Source organism: Seriola dumerili, unplaced genomic scaffold (genome assembly GCF_002260705.1).
Source record: "Seriola dumerili isolate Sdu_G_001 unplaced genomic scaffold, Sdu_1.0 BDQW01000011.1, whole genome shotgun sequence".
Lineage (NCBI taxonomy): Eukaryota > Metazoa > Chordata > Actinopteri > Carangiformes > Carangidae > Seriola > Seriola dumerili.
This window is the reverse complement of record NW_019174266.1, coordinates 2,589,583-2,615,816: the sequence shown is the minus strand read 5'-3', so window position 1 is coordinate 2,615,816 and position 26,234 is coordinate 2,589,583. Positions and strand designations below refer to the sequence as shown.

Sequence of the window (26,234 nt, the reverse complement as noted above, 5' to 3'; positions counted from 1 at the left end):
GTCTCCACACAAAAGCCGGCTGTCCCTCTCACTTTTTGGAGCACAATGACTGAGGAGAGAGCGAGAGAGACGGAGAGAGCAGGCTTCTGAAATCAGAACATGATGACTAAGCAAAGACCTACAACCTCAAACTGTGTGCCACTCTGACATAATTGGTACAGATTTAACAGATTCAATTATCTGTAAATGAAATAAATCTTATCAGGGAGAACTGTTCCCTCTGCGGCAGATATGAATATACCATGGATAACATGTTTTCAGTGCTGCTAAATGTGAGTGACTTGTATGTGAGGGCATTTTCAGGTCAGCAGTTTGGTTGCTGACTGACTTGAGAGGCTCGGTGTCTTGTGACCAGTGCGACCATGAGAGGAGTTGGAGGTTCTTGTGATGTCTAAACAGTGTCAGCCGACGCTACGTCTAATGCATTTACTGCGTGTTTCTATGCGCAAGTGTGCTCACACAGGTCTCCACACCCAGCAAATATATAGGGAGTTCAGTGTTTGAAGTGGCCGAGCAGAACAAACATCCTCCTTTCTCCTAAATTCGACATGCACCCACAGACATGTGTACACACACACACACACACACACACACACACATGCACGCACACATACACAGAGAAAGAGAAGAGTGTTGACACTTGTGTGAAATTACATGGTTTTCCTCAGTTGTAGACAGGCATTAACACACAGAAACATACACACAGGCACATGAGTGTGACAATCCGTGACCGGAGCTTTCAGTCCACTTGGGCTGATTTCCTGAAATGCCTGATGTTATCAGGACTCTCTGAGAGGAGCAGGCAGCGGGACAGAGGCTCAGACAGGTTTTTTATGGCAGACATGAAGTAAAAGGGAGGCCTGTGAGTCTTTTCCCTTTGGGTTCTCCTTCTACTGCTCTTTATTTTAATCTCTGATGACCGCAGTAATTAAGCGGTTTAGTTGTAAATACGAAAATTCTTTCAACATGTTTCCTCAAGCTCGACCAGCGCAGCGAACGAGGGGCAATGAGCGGTTTAATTCCAGGATTTGGCCCAAGGCTGAACAGGGTCATTAGGTCAGTGACCCATTCTCAGGGCAAGTTCAGACAATCATTTGTTTATTTTTGAAGGAGAAGTGCTTCCGCAAGTGAATTTTGTGCTGATAATCAAAAGCTGGCCTCTCGTAGTGCAGCCAGACAAAGCTGGATTCATCTTGTGTGATTATTTATGATCAGAATATTAACAAGTAATTTGTCCACCAGGTTTTTATTCAGTTGATATCGTGGTTGTTGTTTTGTAGCATCAAAATGTATTTTTTCCTCTTAAACATGGGAACTTTTCTCAGCCTTGAGAAAGCTTTCTCTGCAGGTTGTTTTTCCAAAATGAAATCCTCACTCCACCTTGTGGCCACTTCATTAAATGTACAAATGAAAGGTTCAGTGTTAAAGCAGCAGAAAAGCGTGAACACAGCTTTAACCGGTTTTATTTTGTGGCAGATTTATGTTTTCAAGGCGTTGAACCTTCTCTCTGAGTTTTTTGCTGAGTTGAGTTTATGATGCAACAGTTTCCTAGTCCGTCACTTCTGACCCAGTACGTTGAAGATTGACCACTTTCCTTCACCCTTGACAACCTAACTGGAGCGTGTCATTCCCGGTCACTGGGTCCAGTCATGACAACGGCCGGCCGTCCCAGTGTCCAGGGCCTCCCCGTGTCCTGCCTTACCTCTTCTGTTCCTTTCTGACCCGAAATCCAAGCTGACCCCGTTCACGGGCAGCACAGACCATCCTGCTGGCCCACATCAAAGCCTCACTCATCCCAAACCTGCAGCGCCAGTCCCCCTCATTCTCTCTGCCTGCTCCATAATCACAGCAGGTCCCCCTCTCATTCAACCGCCTCCAATAGGAAGCCGGCTATTAGCAACCTGACCCACTTTTCCGATTGCTAACTGCTAGCACGGCTAATTGGGCCCTAATCACTTCCTAATGGCTGCATTGTTTCAGGCTGCTCTCACTAAATGCTAAACAGGGAGAGAAATGAGAGGCGGCGAGCGGGTGCCTATTTCCAATTAGAGCATGAAAGCTGGTATAAAAAAATGAAATAAAGTGGAGAGCCAGATGAGAAAGGGGGTAAACAGGCTGAGTGTTTAATATTCCATGTAAATGCTGACTTAATTAGACAATATGAATAACATATAAATATGGATTGAATGTAGCTGGTGTGAATTAAAGCACTGTTTGAGTAATATGATCATTTTCCTGTGGACATATGACATGCTTGTCATTTTCATATGTAGTTGAGCATCAAAGCTTCTTTTTCCACCACAGATCAGATCATTTTCTCATTTCTTATTTTCTCTCTTTATGCAAATGTTAGCTACCTGCCAAACAAGACACTGTCACTTCCTTGAGTTTTTGTGAAAGAACCAAAAAAAAATCCTGCACACAGTCGATCACTCGACTCAACAATGAACACAAATGAGTTAAGGTAGGTCTAAGGTGACTTCAGTTGCATGGGAAGGCACAACTCTGCAGCAACAGTGACTTAGGGTGCATTGCAACAGAACTGTTATGATTCATTCCACCCAGCGCTCCCTGCCCAGCCCCTCTCTCACTGGCCGTTGGTGTTTGAATATTCAAATGTTACTGGTCTGAGCTCTGTGCTGCTGGTGGCCGCACTCTGCACACAGACTGACAACCTCAGCAGCCCTCAGGACACTCTAGTTTTCATAGTAGTAAGGCAGTGACTTACTCCAGGAATCCCAGCTCTTCTCTTGCTCATTCAGTCTGTGGTAAGTTTGTTTGTTGAGCTGCTGCTCTGTGTTTTTATCCTGTTCATGAATCTAATTTATGAGGGACTGAGCACTTGTAACCAGATGTAACCAGACAGTGTTTCTTTGTGAAGCAGAGGGATGCTGACCAAAAGCAGTCCATATAAGTCCAAGCCTTATAAGTGCAGCAGCACTGCTTCTTGACTCGGCCTGCTTGGCAAGACTTTAAAGCACTTGAGCCTGCTCCTCATTGTTTTTATAAACAGCTTGTGATGGGCTCCTCTCATTGTTAGTGCTGAGGGTTTTTAACCGTTTTGGTGGCTTGCCTGAAGGAAAGTAATGGCACGTTTGGCTGCATCAACACAGGCCACCTCCAGGCCCTTATAAGGTGACTTTGTGTGGGGTCAAAGAAGACTCACCCTCAGCATCTGGTTTCTCTTCTGGCCTCTAGATCCTCCCTCTGCTCGACTTTTCCTCCTCATCTGCCCCTTCATATCTCAGTGTCTAATAAAATGTCTCTGTTCTGGTGCAGATTCCTCAGAGGGCACGACCTCACAGCCGTCGGTGATGACTGAGCATGCTCCGTCATCTGCGGTGACCGTCAGCTCCTCCACCAGCATCCCCGCTGCTACCTCCGCCCTGCTTCCTCCCTCATCTTCTTCGTCATCCTCGTCCTCCTCTTCCACAGCCATCCCCCAGCCAAACAGCAACGGCAAGCCGTGGAGGAGCAAGTCCATGAGCTCCAAGCACACCTCCTCTCCCTCTCCCTCCTCCACCAGCACCCCCTCATCTGCCATGCAGTCCGTCAAGCAGGAGAAAGACGCCTCCTGTAAAGCAGCTCCAGCAACTGAAGCTCCTTCTAAGGCCGTCACTCAGAAGTCAATGTTGGAGAAGCTTAAGCTCTTCAACAGCAAAGGAGGCTCAAAATCTTCCGCCTCCTCCTCCTCGTCCAATGGAGTAGGGGCCCAGACTGACAACACTGCCCCAGCCAGACACCTCGGAGCGGGGCAGGTGGAGAGAGCCGAGACCGGCTCCAACACCGACTTCCCCGAGGAAGATGATGGTAACGTCCGCCCGGGAATGAACGGGACCAGCAATGGTACGCCCTCCGGAGCAGCACCCTCAACAGGTACTACTGTCTCCACCACTGCCAGCAGCCCCAAAATCGCCCTGCGGGGCATTGCCCAGCGCACTTTTAGCAGAGCTTTGACTGCCAAGAAGAGCTCAGTCAAAGGCCCCGAGAAAGACAAGGACAAGGAAAGGGGGAAGGAGAAGGAGAAAGAGAAGGAGAAAGGGAAGGAAGTGGGGAAACGCACCTCGGTCCCCGACAGGACAGAGCTCAGGGGGGAGGAGCCTAAGGAGGAAGTATCACCTGTTGCTGTAGAGACAGACAGCTCAAACAAAAGGACCTCTAAAATCGCCAGCTTCATTCCCAAGGGGGGTAAAGTGGCCAAAAAAGAGAGTTCCACCCCTGCACACAGCGGAATACCAAAGCCAGGAGGCAAAGCCCCGGGAGTCGGGGGGAAGGCCTCCTCAGTGAAGGAGGCGGGGGAGAGGCCTCGGAGCATGCGGTTAGGAGGGGGTCTCGCCATGCACCGCGGCGCCATGGACAGAGACAGGGACAGCAGACACTCCAGCTCTACCTCCAGCCTGGCCTCCACAGAGGGAAAGAGCAGCGCCGCCCCTGTGGCAGGAGGAGGCACTACACAGAGCACAGCCAGCAACACGGTCAGCGTGCAGCTACCTCAGACGCAACAGCACCATAGCCATCCCAACATGGCCACCGTCGCACCTTTCATGTACAGGTGAGAACACACACTCTGACACATTCATTATTTAACTGTGCAGCACTGATTTTATCTTTATTTAAAATCTATCGTCATGTCCTTTTAGTATACAGCTTCAGTTTCAACTTCAAAGACCCATTAATTTACAATTCATACTCAAAAACAATATACATATAAATTTATGATCTACAAATATTTAAAATACAAGCCCAGACAACAGAAGCAAAAAATACAAACACTTCTACAGCTCCATAAATTGGGAAGATGAGGATGCAGATCAGATAGAGAAACTAAAAAATATAAAGGAAGTACAAAATAAGATACAGCACAGGTTTGCATGTCTTTGTTTTGAGCTTCATGTGCACTAGTGATTCCCTGAAGAAGGGTGATCAGGAAGGTCAAAGGGGAACTCACATCAGAGTCTGTTTACAGGTCTTGGTATCACTCCTGCATATGTGGCTTCACAAAGTTCTGCATAGCATCTAATAAACTGTTTCAAGTGATGTCACTTAAATATCTTCAAGCTGAGTTGGCTGGCCACAAAACAGCAAGTTAGATTCTTCAAAAACTGATGAAACAAAGTCATAAACCATTGCATGTTGCATCATCTTCCTCATACGGCACATTTACCAGAATTGGTAAGATTGAATTCTTCAGTTACTACTACTGGAGTGTGTTTGTTCAGCCATTTACCTGTATCTGAGCTTTAAATAACTGCAGCTTGGTGTTTAACCCTGTATACAACGCTGGTGTTGTGCAAGTCAAAGTTTATGAGAACCTTTGTTAAGTCTTCACATATATGACACTTTGTTTTCTGACGGCGTCCGAAAGTACAAAATCTGAAAATCGCCATCTGTGAACTGTTAACCAGGAATGTCACATCTGTGTTTGTGTGTGTTTGTGTGTGTGTGTGTGTGTATTGTCAGCCTGAGTGTGCACAGTATCTGGGCAAATATGTGTGGATGCTGTGTGCCTCTGACCTCTGTCCTGGTCCCAGTGTGATAAGGAAGGAGGTCCCTCTGGTTCTCAATGAGTCCTTTCTAACAACCACTCATTAGCCTCCTGACACTTCCTGCGCCTCTGCCCCCCTCTCCCTCTGCACACTCTGGCCTGTGGCTAGCCACCCCACCTCCACAAAACGGCCCCATCCTTACTGCTGAGGAACTTTCTCCTCTGCTGTATACATGTCACATACCATTACCAGCAGGTTTACACCACCTCCACCTGTCAGAAAGAGCATGTTTGATCTTAAATAAAAGAAATTAGAAATGTACAACCAATATTTTCTCTCATCTGTCAGTGACAGTGAAAGAAAAAAAAACTATTAAGTCAGTTAACCAGGAGTTTAGGTGCTGTCATTTATGCGGAGCAGTGTGTGGATTTGACTGGCTCACGCTCAGAGAGAGTGTGTACAGTAGTCAACAAGGACAAAGTCTGGGATCAGGCAAAGACCAAAGGCTGCATATAACCGAGGCATTCAAACGTCATCGTCTCAAAAAGCTACCAGCCGGCGCAGCGGCTGCACTGTATTGATTTTTATCCTTCAAAGATAAACTTTACTGGCATTTGGGGCTTAGCAGGCGTTCATTTTGGATCCTAGTCACAAGACTGAAGCCCAGCAGATTTAGTTCTTAATCAGGTTTATCCCTCTTTCGTGACAATTTGCTGAATATTAGGTTCCCACTAAATGCACCATAATTCAGAATCGATGATTTCGCCACTTTGATCCCTCGCGCAATTTGTTTCCCAAGATCCCAAACAGACGGCGAGGGAACAGCAAACACTGAGACCGGCTCAGGGGGAAGAGGTGGAGACGGTTCCTTTACCAAGAACAGCCAGCCCTCCATCGAGGACCTTTCAGGTGGGTGATCAGTCACAATATGGGATGTGTCTGTGCCTCATCACTCTGGTAAATCTGTCTGAGATTGTTTTTTTGTTTCATTGTCTCACTCAGGTGAAGACCCAGAGACGAGGAGGTTGCGAACTGTCAAAAACATAGCAGACCTGCGGCAAAACCTGGAGGAGACCATGTCCAGCCTGCGAGGAACTCAGGTCACACACAGGTAATTTAACAAACCCGGAGAATTGTTTCGACTTCTTTATCATGTACAAAATGTCACAAATAGAATATATTGATCCCATATTGTTTCATAAAATTAAAGTAAAGTGATATCATCTCAGGAAAAAAGTATGGATAATAACAGAAGAAGCCATGTTATTCACTGCACACTGCAAGTGGGTAATTATTGTGTGGAGAATTACTGGTAATTTATAAAGCTAGGTAAAAAAAAAAAAAAAAAACTTTTAAAAGTGATTTTTCTAAAGCAACTGCTCACAAAGACGTGAACAAAACGCGTTCCAGTGGAAACAAAACTCTACTGTTTGGGGATCATCAAAGTGAAGCGCCTTACAATGGCTGCTACGGCTGAGTGGTAAACAGGCTAAATCAGGCTAACCGGTGGGGATTTGAGTCAGTGACTGAACTGCCTCATGGTCAGCAGACTGTGTCTGTTGAGGTTTACAGGTATTACCTCTTTTTCTTTCTTCTTGTCGCCGTCTCATCCTTCTTTTCAGGGACCTTTGACTTTGATCGCGGGGCATGTCTTTCATGTCGTCTTTGATTCAGGTTTTAGCTCTGATCACGTTGCCTCCTACAGAACCCTGACCTCTGCTCCGGCCTCGCGTCTCAGCGCTGACCCAGCTGTCTGGATCGAGTTGAGGCCCTGTCTGGAAGTTATGCAGTTTGCTACGAGTAGTTTGGCAGTTTGTTTGCCTGCTCTTTACTCTATGCTATGCTCCGTGCTATTGTGACAAATGTAAACAATCATTGGAGATGACTTTCTGTAACTATGAAACTACAGGCTGAGATTTAACACCAAGTCATTAAGCCGTCTGTGGAAGTCATTAAATATTTCCTCAAGTGCTTCCTAGTTGGCTCAGTTTACTCTGTCAGCAGTGTCGTGGCTTTTTCTACAACTGCAAATGAAAACCTCATCCTGTAGATGTAACTGTTGTCTCCTGTTTTTGAGTGATGGCTGGTTCCAGTCTTGGTTTTTTGGTAATAGGTCCGTCCTTTTGTTTACATGTGAATCACAGACTGTGCGTTTAATCCCCCCTCCCTCCCTGTCTCTTCCTCTACCTGCTCAGCACCTTGGAAACCACCTTCGATGGCAGCGTCACCACAGACATCAGCAGTGGCGGCGGCTGCAGCGGCAGCAGCGGCGGCGGTGGCGGCACCAACAACAGCAGCGGGGGTCGGAGCATCCTCAGCCTCACTTCTACCCGTCCCTCCCTGTCGTCATGGCGACTGGGCCAGTCTAGCCCTCGTCTGCAGGCGGGCGACGCCCCCTCTTTGGGGAACGGCTACAGTGGCCGGGTGGTCGGTGGCCAGGGAGGACGCTACCTGTACCCCGGGCACCTCCGGCGGCAGCTGGCTGGCAGGGGAGGAGCCCTCTGCAGCGTGGACCTCGGAGACAGAGCCGGGGAGGACATCGACCTGGACGGCATCGCCATGGAGGTCACCGGATACATGAGCGACGGAGACGTGCTGAGCAAGAATGCGTCGCGCACTGACGATGTCACCAGCGGGTAAGTGGATTACACTGATGGAAGATTGATGATGAAATTGCTGAAGCTGAAACTATTAATCAATGAGTCGACAGAAACAATTAATCAATGAGTCGACAGAAAATGAGTTGACATCAGTTTTGTTCATTTCTCAAACGTTTGCTGGTTCCTTCGTCTTTTATCAGTGTTGATAAAACACCTTTCACTTCTGGATTGTTGCTCAAACAAAACAAGCAATTTAAAGACGTTGTCCTGAGCTATACGATAAACAACTCAGAAAGAAATGATGAAATAAAAATAAAATTATATTATTATTTATCGATAATAAAAATTATGATTTCAAGATGATAACTGCAAATTGTTCTTCTGTAATTTGAGCTGTGTTGCATTTTATGGAGAGTTGCTAACTTGATCCACAGTGTCAGAGTAAGTGAGTTAACACAGCAGCTGATTCTGAATTCAGTCATCAGAAATCTGCAAAGTGACATTCATATTTATGTGATGACTTTATATTTGTAATTTTGGCCAGTAAAAAATGATTGAAAATTGAATTTTGACAACCTTGATTGGCGAGCCAAGAAGGGTATTTCAGACACTGCTTATACTGAAAGCCCTATTTATATAAAAAGATATGCAACATATACTTTGATATAATTAAAAACAATTAGAGAGAGTAGATACAGTAAAAAAAGAAATAAAAAGGATAAAAAAGACAATAAAACTATGAGAAAGCATCAGTTCTTTTTTAAGTATGATTTATTGCTGTCCTGAAAAGTGTTCATTCTAAATTTACTTCGTGCCACTATCATGATCATAAGTTTATAATTAGATTTATTGTAACATTACAACAAACTGAGTATGAATTATTACCTCATAAAGAAAGAAAGGAAGAAAAAGAACAAACCTTCAACACTGTGTAATTTTCATGTGATTAATTTGACACTCTTGGCTGTGAGTTTTCTTGAACACAAGCCTACCAGAAGAGGGCAGTAGTGTTACTTGCTCCTGCGATCCAAGTGTCAGGTGATATCCCTCAGTTTAGCCTCAGTAGCATAAGCAACATTTATTCTGTGTGGCTCAGATCCCACAGGTATCCCATCTCTCAGTCTGCAGTGGCAGAGACACTGATATGGCGATGACCTGTTTATTTGCTCTCTCAAATTCAGTGTCCATGTTGTAACAGGCCCCCTGCATACTTTGGCTGTCATCCTGTGCAATTTAAACTTCTGCTGTCATCGTTATTATCAGATGAAGCTGTGAACGGCGCCAAGTCGCCCTCAGATGGCATCGAAAATCCAGAGACAGCGAGACAAGGATCTGATCATAGAGCTGCTTCAGTGACCAGTTTAAATTCATATGAAAGTAAAAGCAGAAGAGACTTTATGTATTTGGTGAAGCAAGGCAATTAATTAACACACACACACAGTCATCTCTCTCTCTCTGGAGGGGGAATTACTTCCTCTGACCCCCAGTGCATTTGCACTGATTCACCAGCCCGGAGGCAGCTGTACAAGTCAAGGGAGCTAAGTGTTCTTGAAGTGCTTGATGTGTGTAAAACTGTGGCTGAACAGACAAAGGCCAAGCCACAGCCACACCTGGACAGGTGAGTGATGTGAACAGGTGAGCGGGGCCATTTGCTCGCTCTGAAAACTTGATAACCAGGCTGGATCAGAGGCAACGAGGAAGGAGGAAGACAGAACATAAGAAATATCTTTCAGAGAATTTCCCTGGTGATCTGATTATTCAGACTGCAATTAAACATTAACTTTCATGACCAAGTTTTCATGTTTCAATTAACTGATTAATCAATTAGTTTATAAAATGTAAGAAATTATGAAAAATGCCAGTCACAGTTTTCCAGAGCTCAAGGTAACGTCTTTGAATTCCTGCTTCGTCCGACCAAAACTCTAAAGATGTTCAAATTTCACTGGTATCAAGCAAAAAAAAAGCATCAAATCCTCATATTTGAGAAGCTGGAACCAGCGAATGTTTTGCATATTTGCTTGACAAATGACTGAAATGATACATTATAGAATTTGTCAATTAATTTGCTGTTGTTTCCACACTATAGTAGATTGAGCAGATTTTATGACACAGTGAAGAGTTAAGGTTGTTTTGAGCTGGAGCTGAACGCTTTAAATGGTGGATGCTTGGAATCTGCAGATGGACACTGCACTGTAATCAGTGTTGCTACGACTGCTGTTGTGCGTGTGTGCGTGCGTGTGTGTGTGTGTGTGTGTGTGTGTGTGTGTGTGTGTGTGTGTGTGTGTGTGTGTGTACACAGTCCATGCTTGGTGTGTGTATTTGATGCTGTCAGCTGTATGAACCCAAGAGAGGAGGTGATGGATGTCTGGCCAAATGAGCGGGTTGACTTGATTAGGCTCAGTGTGTGTTTGGGGGGGTGGAAGCTGCAGAGGCATAAAGTGTGTTTGTGTATATGTGAGGAAGTGTGTGTGTGTGTGTGTGTGTGTGTGTGTGTGTGTGTGTGGGTACAAGCATGTGGGTGTGTGTATGGTGGGTGGAGTCGCCCTGTGGGTTAACCATTTAAAACAGACATGGACTGATGACCTCCCCCTCTCCTCCACATCCTCAGGCCACTGAGCAGTTTGCTCTGTCATGGGCCTGTCAGCATCCACTAACTGGTTCTTCCACACAGAGGTGGGATGTTTACCCAGAGAGGAGGAGCTGGCATTCGGATTACAGCCGTAAACTCTGACAGTTAAAATGTCCCTCACAAAGTTGTGGAACTTCCATTATCAAAAATCAGCAGACGCAGCTCTTTCCTGCAGAACTCGCTCTAACTAAAAATAATGAATGCATTTTGAGAATGAGTTTTCAATGCTACAAGCACCACAAGTTAAACTCCATTCACCTTGAGCCTGAGATCTCTCAGCACATAAAACTAAAACGATCTGCAGCTTATATCCACGTTTCTCATGCTGCAATGATTAGTGGATGAATCAAGAAGTCAACTGAAAGAAATTGAATCAAAACAAGTTTTATAACTGATCAACACTATTTCACTGATTTTAGCTTCTTAAAGTTTAGGCTTTTCTGTGTTTTATATCATTGTAATTTCATTATTTTTAGGTTTTTGACGTTGGTTGGACAAAACGAGCAACTTGAAGATGTCAGATGTGACATTTTATCCACTAATGGATCATTTGAAGAAGCAACTGAGCAGTAATTGAGATGCTCAACATTAATCTGTCTTGATGGTGAATTTACTTTGTGTTCTACGAACCTCACAGTAGACAATGTGACTGATGACACCACATTTAGTGTCTGCAGTGGTTTTCCTCAGTCTCCAACCCCCTCCTCTGTTTTTGCTTTTGGCTCCTCTGGCCCATGGAGACCAGGACTCCCCCCTCCCCACCTCCTTGGCTCGGGGGTATGTTGCCCGATCTACCCCTCTGCCTCCCCCTTCCCTTCTCTTCCCTTCCTCCCATCCCTCCTCCACCTCCACCTTTCGTAGACAGACCCAACCTCCAGCCAGGAGGGAAGAGCATGTGGAGCTGAGGAGAGAGGCTGCATACCAACACTGAGCTCCCACAGAGCAACACACACACACTCACACACACACACACACATACACATTCAGGCTACACATGGACGCATAATCTGTACACGGAGAGTTCACTGATGGTGCGCACTCACTTCTGATATCAGCATGGTGAAACACGCTCCCACCTGGTGATATCATTCAGCAGATATATCGCTCACAGGTTGAGACCTGATAACAGACAGTAGCCAGACGCTTGAAAAAAACGGAAACCTCTGCATTGGAGATTTTTATCAACAGGGATCAACCCTCATTTGGACTTGTTTATTTTGCTTTGGACTAACTGTGATACCATGTTTGAGGCAGAAAGGTACGTCAGAGTTTTTTAACCCATCAACAGAAATCAGAAGCTCTAGAGGCGATTGTTTGTTTTCTCCAGAATGTGGCTTTTCGTGAATTTCCTCCACAGTGCACACATTCTTCGCCAAATAGTCAAATATCTCTGCAGCTTCATTCTACTCAAGAACTTTAGCTTGTGTTACTTGCACGGCTGTGTAAAGCTGCTCAGTTTCAGCCCATAAAATATCTTGTTTGGACACGTTTCTCCTGCTGCAGAAGGTTACAGGTTAACAGGCATCTGAAACAGTGAGAGAGGGAGGCTCAGTTACTCATTAGTGTGAAGGAGTAATACATATACAGTATACATGTGTGTGTGTGTGTGTGTGTGTGTGTGTGTGTGTGTGTGTGTGTGTGACTGCCGGGCCATGCTCAAGGTGACTTTGCTTTGGGATGATGGATGCTTCCCATGAAGGACAGCTAACCCCCCTCCGAGAGGACGCTCTGTGACAGGATCCACTGTCTTCATTGTCTGTATGAGTGAATGAGTTTTATCTGCCTTATCGAACTGACTGATCTTGAGTTTCCTTAAAAAAATTGATCCAAGAAAGATCCAACTTGAGTGATGGTTGAGTTTCTGATTGTAACCCTGCAGCATAAGGACGGTTTGTTTATATTGCCCATGCCTTAAAAATACAGCGTGAGACATACAAACACATTTTAATGAACACTGATGGAAAAAGCAGCTGTGAATGTAAAGGTTTTTAATCTGTCAAAATCAGGCAAGTCTTCCGTCATCTGGAAGTTTGCACCAGGCTCTTTGGTGAAAAAAAAATTCAGAATCTCCTCATCTCTAGTTTAGGCTGTCGGGAACGATTAGCAGACTGCTACCAGATGACCTGAGAGAGTAGCCATTCATTCATGTTCTGGTGAGAAAGTGCAACATCTGCTACTTCCAGGTTTGCTGCTTAAACAGTTGTGCTCTCATGCTGCTGGGTGCAACAGATTATTCGAGTCATTTATCAAGAAGAAATTACAAATCATTTCTGGTTTCAGCTCGTCAAGTGTGAGGATTTGCTGATGTCTTTGTTTTCAGCTTTGTAGCCTGTGTTAGATCATTGTGTAGGTTTTCCAGGCTGCACAGAAATGAAAGATACAGATTTTTGTTTTTTCTCAGAAAGCTGGTAGAGACCAAACCAGAGCTGAAAGGAGTGTGAATGTGGGACTTAAGTTCATCAGCTGGACTCAATCACAGCTCCAAATTAATGCTAATGTTGCTTTGAATCTGCTGGATCTGTTAGCATAAACTCACAATATGTTTTCAGTTTATGTTTTTGCACTAAAGTGGCCAAAACACAGTTAATGCAACTTTGAAAGTGATGAATTCATAATCATAGATGCAGCTGTGAACGTTATAACGGCTGCAGTTTGCTCTCTGCTCAGCGACTTGTTGCTGTGTCGCAGCTCAGATGTTGATTCTGTTTGACTGCAGGCTAAACAAAGGGGCTCTGTCTATAGGAAACACTGTACTGTGTGTATACTGTATATACATGTAGGTATAAATGTGTGTGTGTGTTTGTGTGTGTGTGCTGGATTCCCTGAGATCCACACAGAGATAAGACAGAGAGTGTTTTAGTGGCGGGACTCTCGCTGAGCTTATTTTTCTACTCACTTAACTGCACAAACAGAATCATCACAGTCCCACACAGAGAGCATTCACCCAGCCTCAGCTTTGAATCAGCAAACATTTCATTGAATTACACCTGGGCTGTATGAGCCAATATGTAGTTCCATTAGGAGTCTCCTCCTCGGGTAAATATTTGGAGAATTAGTTAGTGTTGTTTTAGTTTGAATGGGAATGTTTGTGTTAGTGTTGAGGGCCTCAGCATCAGCTTCAGACTGTAGCTGCTGCTAACGGTCAGCCGCGACTCCAGCTACCAATAAATCAGGTCCCTTCAAATGTAATTTTCCATTATGAAATGAAGTGAATGACCTACTTATCCCGCACTTGCATATACAGTATATTTTTAGCCTCTCTTAATGCTCATTTACTCAGTCCATCATAGTATCCCAGCCTGGAGTGGATGATGGACTCAGTGTTGTGTGATGAATGGCAATGTGCTTCCTGTAGGAATAAAGAACAGATTCATCCTCTGTCTAACTGAGCTGCCGCTCCTCTTAAAGACCGCCTCTGTTTACCGCTGGCCACATGAGAGAAGTGTGTCTTCAGTCAGACAGTTTGCTGTCTTCAGTGTTTGTGTCGGAGCCTTCTGCCAACCGTTTAGGCCTGATTGATGAGAGCTTTGCCTCAGCTGGAAAACTGGATGGATGTGGGCTCATCCTGCTCTATATACAACAACAGCAGCTCTGAGAAGAGGAACTGAGTGTGTCAACTCTGGCCAAACTCTTAAAACAAAGTGTGGTACTGCACGACTTCAAATCATCCTCTCTGAGGCCTCTAATTGTGCGTCTCAGACACGCTTTACGGTGCCTGTGTTTAATATACTTTGTTGTGTTTTGCAGCTATATGACCGACGGAGGTTTGGGTCTGTACACGCGGCGCCTGAACCGCCTGCCCGACAGCATGACCGCCGTCCGAGAGACTCTCCATCGAAACACGTCGTCAGGACAGGGAGATGCTGACAGGTAGGTCTGAAAAAAACTTCCACCACTCTTGGACTGAAAAATAGTCTTTTTGAAGTTCACATTTTCTGTATCTTTATTTTGTTATGCACGACCTGTGAGCATGAAAAGATGCAGCAAATGTGAATTTCAAGACTGTTTTTTTTATTAACTGTGAACCAGTTTACCTTCAGATAGAGTTGCAGTATTTGCCATTTGAAATGCAGCAGGTAAACGAGGGTTAGCATGAGGATCTTTCAGTGATGATCTTTCAGAAGGGGAACTTCATGTGTTTGCTCATTTGTGGCTCAGTCAGCTGTGTGTGTTTGGGCAGAGACGGTAAATATCATTAGTCTATGAGCTTGTGGACGCGTCCTGTGCTTGTGATGCTTTCTGGTCCGCTTCCTGCCTTTTCCTACTTTTATCAAACTGGAAGTGAAGGTGTGTCATCTTCTGTCCTGGAAGCTGAAATACTATTGATTCCTCTTTTTTTGGTGTCATAAGCATTGAATGAAATACTTCTCAGTTAATACGGTTTATATACCACAGGTACTGGTGTAAAATGGAGTGGAAATAGAGGCTCTTTAGCAGCCAGTGTAGATGTAGAGAGCGTTGGTTGAAACAGAACCGTTTCATCTGCACTTGAAACTCATAAAAAACAAATTGAAAACTGACAAACAGCTAAAACGCCATCACATCCTGTGTATCAATTAATGTTGACAGACTATCGTAAAAATTTCACCATGAAAACATCTTGCTGTTATAGAATGGAAAGCATTAAATAAGATTTAGTATTTGTCTTTGACTGACTCTCTGTCCGTCGTGCTCTGGCTCCATCGTCTCTCTCTAGTATAACGATATAAAATGTTGAAAGGATGATACTGCACAGGTTTTGCTCAGACTTGCGCCGCCACACAGGGGAGCTCTGTGCCACGCGCCACACTGCTGACATACAAACTGATCCTGAGTGTTGAAAAGCAGCAGAGAGACACGTGTTTCTGTTGGTGTTCTCAGGATGTATAGACCACAACATGCAGTAAAGAGAGAAGACTGGCTCAGTGTCTGCGAGTCTGTGATACTTTCCGGAGCGCCCCGCGTCGGCACGAGTGATTCGGTGAGGCGCTGCCGTCTTTGTCCTGTCACAGAGATGGAGAGGGATTTGGTTCTTGGCTAAGTGACAGACGGAAATGGATGAAGGCCGAGGCGCAAAATAAAAGGATGGGGGTGGTGGGGAGAAAGAGAGGCAGAGTAGGGGGGGAGGGAACATGCTTGATATTAAGATGGACTGCAGAATGGATGATGGTGGCTACAAGAATAAATGAATGGAGGATAAACTGAGCAAAAGAAATTCATCATTTTCTTGTGCTTCAGAAAATTAAAGTTTTAAACGAAAGCTTTGCATTTATTTAAGTCTTAAAGTGACGTGTCACTCAGACAGACGTGCTGTAGTAGTTTCAAGTGCTTCAAGCAGCTTTTCGCCTCTAAATCCTCAGGTGTGGCTAATTTCCTGTCTTCCAGACTTTTGACCTTTGCCCTCTTCGCTGGCATTTACCCTGCATGCACACACACACACACACACACACACACACACACACACATACACACATTCAGTCCTTCACAATAAACTCCTCCTGGCCCTCAGATGGAGCTAAACACAAACTGTCCTCCTCCTCACCTTTCATCTCTCCCCTCTCTTTTCCTCTACCTTGTTTTGATTAGGGGCTGCAGCGAGTAGAAGAAACCAGAAGCAAATTAAATGATAGAAGTTGGGGGATTTCTCCTTTTTTTTTTTTTTATTTATAGCCGTTTGATTTTGTGCTTTCATGTTTCCCTGTGAGGTTTAATTGACCAGCTCGGCAGGTAAAGCTTCTCTATGAACTTCTCATTTCTTCTTTCATGATCTTCAGACAGCTTCATTATCGCTTTCATGAGATTAGAGAGAAGAGCAAGGAGAGAGTTTTAAAATGAAGAGGGAACGAGGTGGCTTCCCCCTCCTCCCCCGACCACACCTCCTCCTCCCCCCCTGAAGGAATGTCTGATAAATGTGCTTACTGCTTTTAGTTTGGGATTAATTAGGAGAGCTGGGGAAGCGGCAGATAACATGCATTAGCATAATAAACCCAAACTAGAGGAGCTGCAGGGGAGAGGAGGGTGTCTGGCTTTCTGTTCTAAAAGATCAGGCTAATTTAATACATGAGAGGGGGCTTAATGGTGCAGTTTGTGCAGGTGGAGGAAGGTGAGCACCTTGGTGTAGTTCATGGGTGTCAGAGGTGTGTGCAGCCTGTATTTGCTCACTGGGTGTGTGAGCCATCTATAAACCTGCTGGAGTTTAAATGCTTTATTTATGTTCTCTGGTTAAAGATGCAGCCGGTAAGGAAGTGGGGGGTGGGGAAAGGTGTTGGGTGTCACCGTGGCATTGGGGCAAAAAACCTCATGACCTCTGGAAGACGAGGTCAGGAGCTTCAAAAGGACGAGGTTCACAGTTGGGAGCTTTTAGTCCTTTAAGTCTTCACGCTGAAAACCCTCCAGATCAGATCGACTCCGGACTAATGAGGAGCTGGAAAGCTGCAGCCAGGAAAGCACGTAGTCGCACGGGTCAAAGTTTATATCATATCACATCATGAGCTGAGATGGTGACTGTTGCAAATGCAAAAACCAGTTTTGCCAACTGTCAAATGTATGTAAAGCAGAGCGTGGAAGCAGAAGAGGGTCACACTGAGTCATGGGACAACAGGAGCTGAGGCTGAGTAAAAAGACAGAGACAATAGAGACTAGAAACTCTGTGTGCGTGTGTGTGTGCGTGTGTGTGTGTGCGTGTGCGTGTGTGTGTGTGTGTGCGCGTGCGTGTGTGCGTGTGTGTGTGTGTGTGTGTGTGTGAGAGAGCACGCTTATCCCTGTCATTTATCTCTGCGGCAGGAGAAAGAGGAAGCTATCTATAATGGTCTGTCTTGTGATTTGAATTCTCTTTGTTAACGCAGACAAAGAAAAGGTCTTTGTGGTGTGAAACCACTGTAGCTGAGTGTTAGAGAGACCCCAGCCCCTCCCCTTCTCGCTCGGGCGTTGAAGATATCATTTCACACAAAGAAGAGAGAGCAGAGCACCACACGATTCTGATGACTGATGCTTTCACATGAAATAAGGATATAAATCAGTATAATGAGGTGGTGGGGTGGATAAAGGATCCTGCTAGTGTTTTAGACATTTGTCTGAATGATCTATCTCTCTCTTCTACATTTGTCTTGCTGGTGTCTGCACACACAGACGTACTGCATGTGCATTATGGGAAAAAAAGAAAAAATCAACAAGCGAAAGATAATCCACTACAGAAAACAGAACGTGTTTATTTTGTTTGGTCAACGTGTGGGAGCGAAAAGACTTAACCACACCAACTCAAGCAGATCAACGCTTTAAATAAAACTACTTAATCTCACGTCAGGTAAAGGCCAGTTCGTCATTATTGAGAGGTCAGACAGTAAGCAGCTCGATGTGACAGGGTTTAAATCAGCGTGAGGCACCTGACGGAGCTCCACAGGGACCAGACGATCTGGTCATGAGCCGCAGGTACAACGAATTAAAAGGCAAAGAAGCAGAAATGCTTAATGTCACAAAACATACCTGGTAATTAGCAAACATCAACAGCTGTCACAAGCAGGAACAACCAACAGGGATAATGTAAGCCTGTTTAACTGCTGTTCTGCTTCTTACACAACAAACGGCATGTTCCAATGACAGAAACGCCTCCCAGCAGCAGGTGCCTTTTAAAACACTTACACAGCCGTCACTCATCCTGACACCTCTCATTGTCTTTTATTTTGTAGACTTAATGCCTTTTTGTAAAGTACTTTGAATTGTGTTTCAAAGGCAGCGTACAAATAAACCTGCCATGCCTCTTCTTGTCTTTGGTCATGAGCCTGTAAACACAAGGCTTCCAGGTCCGTGTGTTGGCCAACATCAGCCCTGCGTATAAAAATCATATCAACGACGCTCTGGCAAAGAAACGTCAGGTGAACCTGGGTCAGCTTTTACCACAACGCAACGTGACATCATCTGGCATCGCACTACATTGATCAATCAAATACATTGAAGCCCACATTCCTGGCAGGTTACTCTGCAGTGTGGATTGTGTAATTCTACTGTGATAACTTCCCTCTTATTATAAACCATTGTGCAGCCTGTTGGCATCTGATAAAGTCAAACTCAAACCAGCCGTCCACGATCGTATTTTACCTTCATATATTACAGACACACACACACACACACACACTTCTCTTACACAACTCCCTGAGATTTATAACATTGAGCTGTTTTCTGTCTGAGTGACCGTTAACACAGCAGCACAGCGGGTTACAGACTAAAACACTCCTTAATCTCATGCAGGCAATGGACAGTGTTAGGTGAGATTTTACTTTGAAGTTACTTCAAAGTAAAAGCCCTTTTTGATTAAATGTTTACATTATTATGATACATATTGTTTTGTCTGCCTCTATTATGTGAAATCACTGTATTACTTAGAGTACAATGGAAGTTCATGTTTCATTGTCTAATGCACAGTATGTCTGGAGGTGTGTGTGTGTGTGTGTTAGAAGCATTATTTCCTCTCAGGAGGGTTATAATCCCACCTGCAACAGAACAGAAGTCGTTTCGAACATGTTATACCACTCAAACACACACACACACACACACACACATTCATTGTAACATACACACACACATGTGCCCCAAGCTCCAGTGTGTTATCTCTTCTGTCTGGACTTGAGCAGGTTCCCCCGGTGGCCTAAGGGAGAAAGAGAGAGAGGTTCACCCTCCTTTATCAGCCCTTCTCCTCAGCTACCAACGACAACACCTGGCACTCCACCTGTCTCTCCCTCTACCTGTCTGTCTCTCTGTCTGTCCTCTGTAACCCCACCTCCACCTGCTCCCCCTGGTTCAGCAGACTGAATGTTGTGGTTTGCCTCCAGGCTCTCGCTGTAATAATAATCACTGGATCGGCCCCCCCCCCCTCTCCTCCTCTGCTCCTGTCGTTTCATGAGCCAGCAGTCCTGTTCCCTGTAGGACCAGGAGTCTATTTGTATGATAATCACAGGAACACAGGAACACAGCTTCATCTGCACTTTTACCCCCTTCAAACCTCTCCCCTGGTCGCACTCATGCCGTCCCTGGTTGGTCTTGTCCTATTTGGAGACAACATCAACCTGTCAGTGCTCATCACAGCTGCTGTTTCACGACTTCTCCAACACAAACCCTGCTCAGCAGTGTGTGTGTGTGTGTGTGTGTGTGTGTGTGTGTGTGTGTGTGTGTGTGTGTGTGTGTGTGTGTGTGTGTGGTGTGTGTGTGTGTGTGTGTGTGTGTGTGTGTGTGTGTGTGGGGCCACGGCTCCTCTCTGGAATACCAGGAGTGTTTGGTTAATGATGGCAGAAGGGTGCAGGCTGAGTTAGTGTTGAGTTACCAGGATCAGTGGCACCAGGGAAAATGATGAACACGCCTAAACCCTCTGTGGCTGTCACTAGAGTTTGCATGAGTTTTTTTTTCCCAATTATTTCCCACAATGAAACAATGAAGTCATTGTAAACTATACGACCTGAAAGCTCAGATTCATTCCCTTTTTAATGAGAAAATTTAATCTTCTTGTTTTGTCATAAACTCACACTGCTTGATAGCTCGATAATACGGGTCCAGAACTGAAATCGCTATGTACAACTCGGCTTTCATGTTGGTATCAGATCATGATAACCCAACACCTTTCAACTGAGAGCTTCACACATGCTGGCAAATGGGATATGCCCCATTCCTCTTTGTATTAGATGAGCATCGGTAAACTGCATTCACAGGTCAAACAGGAAAGTTAGAAACTCAGCTTCTCAAATTTCCAAACTTCAAATGAACTCCTAGAGCTGAAAATGTTCTCTGGTTGATTATAATGCAGTGACGTCTTTGAGCCACAGCGGACTGACGCCGTCCACCTGGAGATTTGGTTTTGTCACGAAAAGGAAAAAAAAGGAAATAATTGAGTAAATATATTTATCAATCTCACACATTCACCCAGACGAAAATATGTTAAACATCTGGCCTACCATACTCCTTTGTCTGCTCCCTCCCTATATTCTGCACTCGCACACACACACACACAGACACACACAGACACACACACAAATCACTATTCAAACAAATACTTCTCCACAGATATATAGACTCTCACAGCCTTTGACTCCCCTCGAATACTAACTACTATAAATGCCTCCGAGCCATGTTCAAGCTGAAAGCAGTGTTCTGCTGTGTCCATGCAGTGTGTGTGTGTGTGTGCATGTGTGTGTGTCTGTGTGTGTTTGTGTGTGTGTCTGTAATGAAGCCATGCTGGTGAGGCATTCTGGGGCACGCTGGAGCAGTCTGACCCACAATCTGTGGCTACTCCATGTAAGCTGTGAGGCCAAATATGTTCCGAAGTTAATGACGCTCCCTCAACACCCACATACCCCAGCTGCTGCTGAACGCTCCTCCACCTACACTGCAAAAATCTAACATCTTACTCATTTTAGTCTTGGGAAAGAAAATACCCAGTGCTGTGAGATCGTTTTAATCTGTTTCCAGTACAAATCGTCTTTTTCTTTATTATTAAATGGCAAACTTTTGTGGTGAAATCAATTTGTTCCAATGGAATTTCTGTGATTGGTGGATTTACCCGTGGAAGACGACTGTAGCTGCACAAATATAGTTTGACCTTTGTGACTTTTGATATATGAATAGAACCAACGGAGAGCCAAAAAGTCCAAAATAGACAAACTTATTGTAACTTGCCAATAATCCTTTTTTTTTATAGTATAAGTATAAACTGCTCCACAAAAGAGGAATAGTTTACAGACATGAATACAACTTTTGAATAAACTATGTGATGTTATTGTCCTGTTAGCAACCGAGCTAACAAGCTATCTAACCGTCAATTAGCAAGTCTGTTAGCTAAGCAAGCTTCCTGTTCTCAATTATGCACAGACCTTTATCCTGCGTTGTTCCAGGATACTGAACTGATACTGATGGGCACTATCAGTGGAGGGGATGGAGATTTTTTTGCAGTGTACCACACATAGAGGAAAGTTGATGCCCATATGCATCACATGCATGTGGGAGGGGGTGGCGTTAATTAGGGCTGAGGGTCTTGATTTACATGGAGAGGGAAAGGAGAGAGAGTCGACGGGGAAAAATTAATAGGAGGTTTGTTATGAGAGGAGAGAAACAGACAGATTCCTAAGAGAAATGATGTTTCGGTTGCCATGGACACTGTATCAGCAGACCCCCCCCCCTTCCCTCCCTCTGGGCTTTTAACAAGCACACCTGCCTCGCCCAAGGAAACACACACACTCACACACAGACCACAGAGGGTGGGGCTTTCACTCAGGTAAAAAAAGGTTTTTCACCCACGCATTCTCTTTTTTGTGTCAGACATGGCAGCTTTAACATCCACAGCTCTTCTCTCGTGGCCTTTGTGCTCACTGTTCTTTGTTTAAGGCTGTTTGGGTTTTTCTGTTTTTGTCCAGTTTCTTTGTTTTACTCATATGGAAGCAGAGAAATGTAGTAGTGACCCACAGAGAGGAAAAAGCTTTGGAGCAAAAGGACGTCTGTGATTGCAAAGTACATGAGCCTCGGCCAGCTGAGCTATCCACAGAGCCAGCAGCTTTACAAGGGAAACACAGAGGTCAGAGGTTTTTGGTCCAGTGTCTCTGGTCCAGTCTGAACAGGCTACCAGGAGGAAACATTAGATGGAGAAAGTAGAGCAAAGGAGCAGAGCATGTTGGACTTGATTCATCTACAGTGAGTGGTTTGCGGAGCGCTCAGCACTGGGTAAGTTTTAATCCTCCGTACCTCCCCTGACGGATATTTTCCATGAGCTCTGGTGCAGGTGTGAAGTTGGAGAGTCAGCAGGTTCATGCAGGTTTAAAGTAACTGGATAATGTTGAGTATCCATGTGAGCTGCAGGAAAAGCTCCGGGACAGAAGTCTGCATGCCAGACCTTTCCTGTCATGGACTCTTGAAACAGGCAACAAAACAACATACTGCTAAGATTTTGTCCCATGAGCCTCAAATCGTAACATTCACACGGAAAAACTACTGTTTAGTTTCTGATTTTAACCCTTTAATTCACATTTTTTGTCATTTTATTTCCCCTTAAGTAGCTTTAATGTTGAAAAAATCTTTTTTATTCCAAACTGTCTGACAGTATCATAAAATATTTTGCATCAGCTGATTCCAGCTCTTCATTGTAGCTGTACGATGTTTACACTGAATGAAATGTTGGAAACTCAGACTAAGTTTTTACACATTTCCCCAAATACAACGTGAAATATTTTAATATTTACTATAAGTTTGACAATAACAAGAGTATTTATTAAAGTTCTGTGAGTTTGAGCTATGTTTGGAGTTGATATTATAAGGTGAATATTGAGCTTAATAACTGTGTTTTCTTATTGTTCTATTGTGTCCATACTTTAAAATGATGGAGCTGATGTTATTAAAGAGTTTTCCACACTTTTAATCACTGTTTCTTTTACATCAGCATTCATAAAGTTTTATTTAATGCACGTTTTTGCACTGTGAGACAAAGAATTAAGATCACATGGAGAAGCAACTGAGAGCATATTGGGTGAAAAAAAAAAAAAGTGGCTCCACGTTAAGAGAGGAAACTTTCCTTAAAGTGGCTCATCATGTGTCATCTGGAGACACTTTTAAAGAAGGTTTCAAACCAGATGAGCATGACAAAGGACAGATTCTGGGCAGAGTTTGCCTTCAAGTTGTGGCTGCACCCAGACAAAACTGTGACGTGAAGTTTTTTGGGATCCCATGAAGCTGTTTCGTAGACCACAGGTGGAAGGTAGAGGCAGTTACCGCCTTTGCTTCTTTCTAGCATTGAGGCGACAATATGTTGGTTTGTGTGCGGTGCGTGTTTACGCAGTGTGTCAGCACACACGCGAGGAATTCCAGCAGTATTTCAAATGTCGCTTTTTGCCGCACAAGAGGATGCAGCAGGGAGGAGATGTGTGCCTGTGCTCAGTCATGCGTGTCACGTGTTGACACACTTTGGTGTGTTTTTTTCCACAGATCCCGATCGGTCGGTCGAATCTGAGGGAGTGTGTGTTTATACATCAAACAGAGAGAGAGAAAGCAGGAGAGAAAGAGACGAGTCACAGGAAATATGTGTGAAAGAGAGGCAGCCAGAAGGATCTAAACGCTTTGATAGATTCTCCGGGCGCAGATAGCAAATGTTTTCCCAAGACAGGAGACAATGGGACCAGACACGAGAGAGAGAGAGAGACAGAGAGACATTCCTGAGGGTGTTGTCCAGTCCAGTCCTGTCATTTCTCGTCACTGCAGGGACAGCTGTGTCATTTTCGTACCACACGGCTCCTGGGCTCCGGCCCGGAATGTGCCGGGTCCCGTCCCGACGGCCCCTTCACTGCCTCCCTGACACCGTTCACTTTTTAAAAAAATGAACGGTGAAAATTTCAAAAACAACAGAAAATAAACTTTTATAAGCAGGTTTTAGGTGTTTTTGGCTGCAGTCTTGTAGAAGCAATAACACTGCTTCTTCAGTTTCCAACATTTTCCTATTTTTCAGTTGCGGAAAATAAACAGTTTAAGAGAATAATATCAAAAACATGGCATTTAATCAGTCCAGTACAGGTGATGATATCATACTTCAGATCTAAGCAGCCAAGAGCCTGCCTGTATTAATAAACCTTCAAACATCTAAATAACTTTTCTCTGAACCCGGAGACAAAGAGCAGCTTCAAGTTCAGATGCTGATGTGAGAAATCATAACGTTTGTCTGGAACATGGAGAAACACCTGCTGTCCTGTTCTTTGTTTTGTTTTGTCATATTTCTGTTTTACATTTCCACTGCCTGGAGCCTCGTTTGCGTTTTTAACCGCGTAATGGCATTTCTCTCTGTGTCTGTTATTGGTCTGACTGTGTAGTGTGGTTGAATAGTTATATTACCTGCTGGACGTTAAATAGCAGAATATAAGAGTGATGAGAAGAAAGTGATTTTAAGATAAACACAAGAAAATAGAAAATAAAAAAACACATTTTATTCATTGACAGTGACAAGCAGATAGCACAGTGAAGAATGTGACTCGTATATGATTATACTGAGTGAATGTTATGGTTGAAATCAATATCACAACCAACCGCCTTCACTTTTATAGAGTTTGCAATCTTTCATTCAGTTCGGTGAAACAATAACATCTCATTTACACATAGTTTGTTCAGATATTTTCTAAATTGTTTCAATTGTGGACTTTTATTTTAATCAGGGAAAGTTCTTGTACAGCTGCTTGTGTTTAGACCAGGCTTCTTTATTGAATAAGGAAATAGGAGTATTGATCAGATATTGTATCAGCACTTGTATCAAAAAAAACTATACTGTATAATCACCTAGTCAACATGATGTGATTCCAGTGAAAACTGATAAACAGTCATGTTGTACTGAGAAAAACTTGTTGTGCCTTTATGCAAACGGTATTTCCTGATAGGAATAAAGTCTGTGATGGAGCTGATATGTTTGGGATGAAGTCACAACACTGGCTCCTCTGTTCTGGTGTTGTGTCTGCAGACCTCACCTATCAACGTGTCCATGGTGTCATCTGCAACCCCCCCCCCCCCCCCCCCCAGCCCTGAAGGGTTGTAAGTCAAAGTGCTTCTCTTCTTCCTCTCTCCTGTTCTGTCTGTCCTGTCTGTCTGTCTGTCTGTCTGTCTGTCTGGTCTGTTCTGTCTGTCTGTCTGTCTGTCTGTCTGTGTGGACAGAGACAGAGATTTGGGGTTGTATGATCCAGACTCAGTGTGAGGATCCGGTCGTGGCCCCTCAAACACAGGAAATCCCCTTACTTCTGCTTCACGGCTCTGTTATGGCCGCATGTCTGTGTGTATATTTCTGCGGCACGGAGCCTGTGTGCATGTGCCAGAGTCGAACAGGGTTTTTCAGGATGGGGGGGGGGGGTTTACAGTACTGCAGGGCCGATCAAGAGACCAACCAACCGCAGTCCCCAGGGACACACACAAGAGAAGTTAAACAAACACAACCACGGCCTCGTTCTCAGGACACTACCAGTCACTCCTATTGGCTGACCCACTAAGCAGCTCTTTTTCTGTATTGCTCCCCTGGCCTCCCCCCTCTCTGCTCTTCTCTTTAAGGAAAGTTTGGAGGTTTGGCCTCTGATCTCTGACCCCTCTGGTAAAGCAGAAATCTCTCTAAGCGACCTGGAGAGAGGAGAGGTTTCTCTCTGGCATGTCCTGACTTTCCCTCCTCCACCACTGTCCTCTTCACAGAGAGTGGGAGAGTGAATGGAAACCTACCTCACACAGTCTTAATTGCACACTCCTGCTGATTTAAAGGCTCAGTTCACCCAATACAGAAGTCTCAAATAAATAATGTTAGAGGTAATGGAGTGACTCCTTAAGGAGGAAGAGCAAGAGGCACTTCACCTCTTTTCCTCTGTATGATGATCTATTAGATGCCGGCTTCCTCGGCCGGCGTTTGGCACCACTTCCTCGTGGGGGCAGCGCGCGGTTAATGTCTCCGTCTCCTGTGATTGGCCGTAAAGGGCCCGGCGGTTGTTAACTGGCGGGTTGCTGTGCCAGCGGGAGGCTGTGGGCTGGGCCACGCTGCTTGGCCTGATCTCTAATTAGCAC

At 44.6% G+C, this 26,234-nt stretch overlaps 1 protein-coding gene across 1 annotated transcript in view; it reads left to right on the top strand.

Moving 5' to 3' along the window:
- Positions 1-3,816: 3,816 nt before the first annotated feature.
- Positions 3,817-26,234, top strand: part of nav2 (neuron navigator 2) — a 63,075-nt gene continuing 40,657 nt past the window's right edge. The window contains exons 1-5 of the mRNA XM_022746949.1: positions 3,817-4,552; positions 6,286-6,395; positions 6,489-6,597; positions 7,682-8,122; positions 14,463-14,585. Of these exons, the coding sequence (XP_022602670.1) occupies positions 3,828-4,552; positions 6,286-6,395; positions 6,489-6,597; positions 7,682-8,122; positions 14,463-14,585 (1,508 nt within the window). The 5' untranslated portion in view covers positions 3,817-3,827. The remainder of the gene's footprint in view (positions 4,553-6,285; positions 6,396-6,488; positions 6,598-7,681; positions 8,123-14,462; positions 14,586-26,234) is intronic.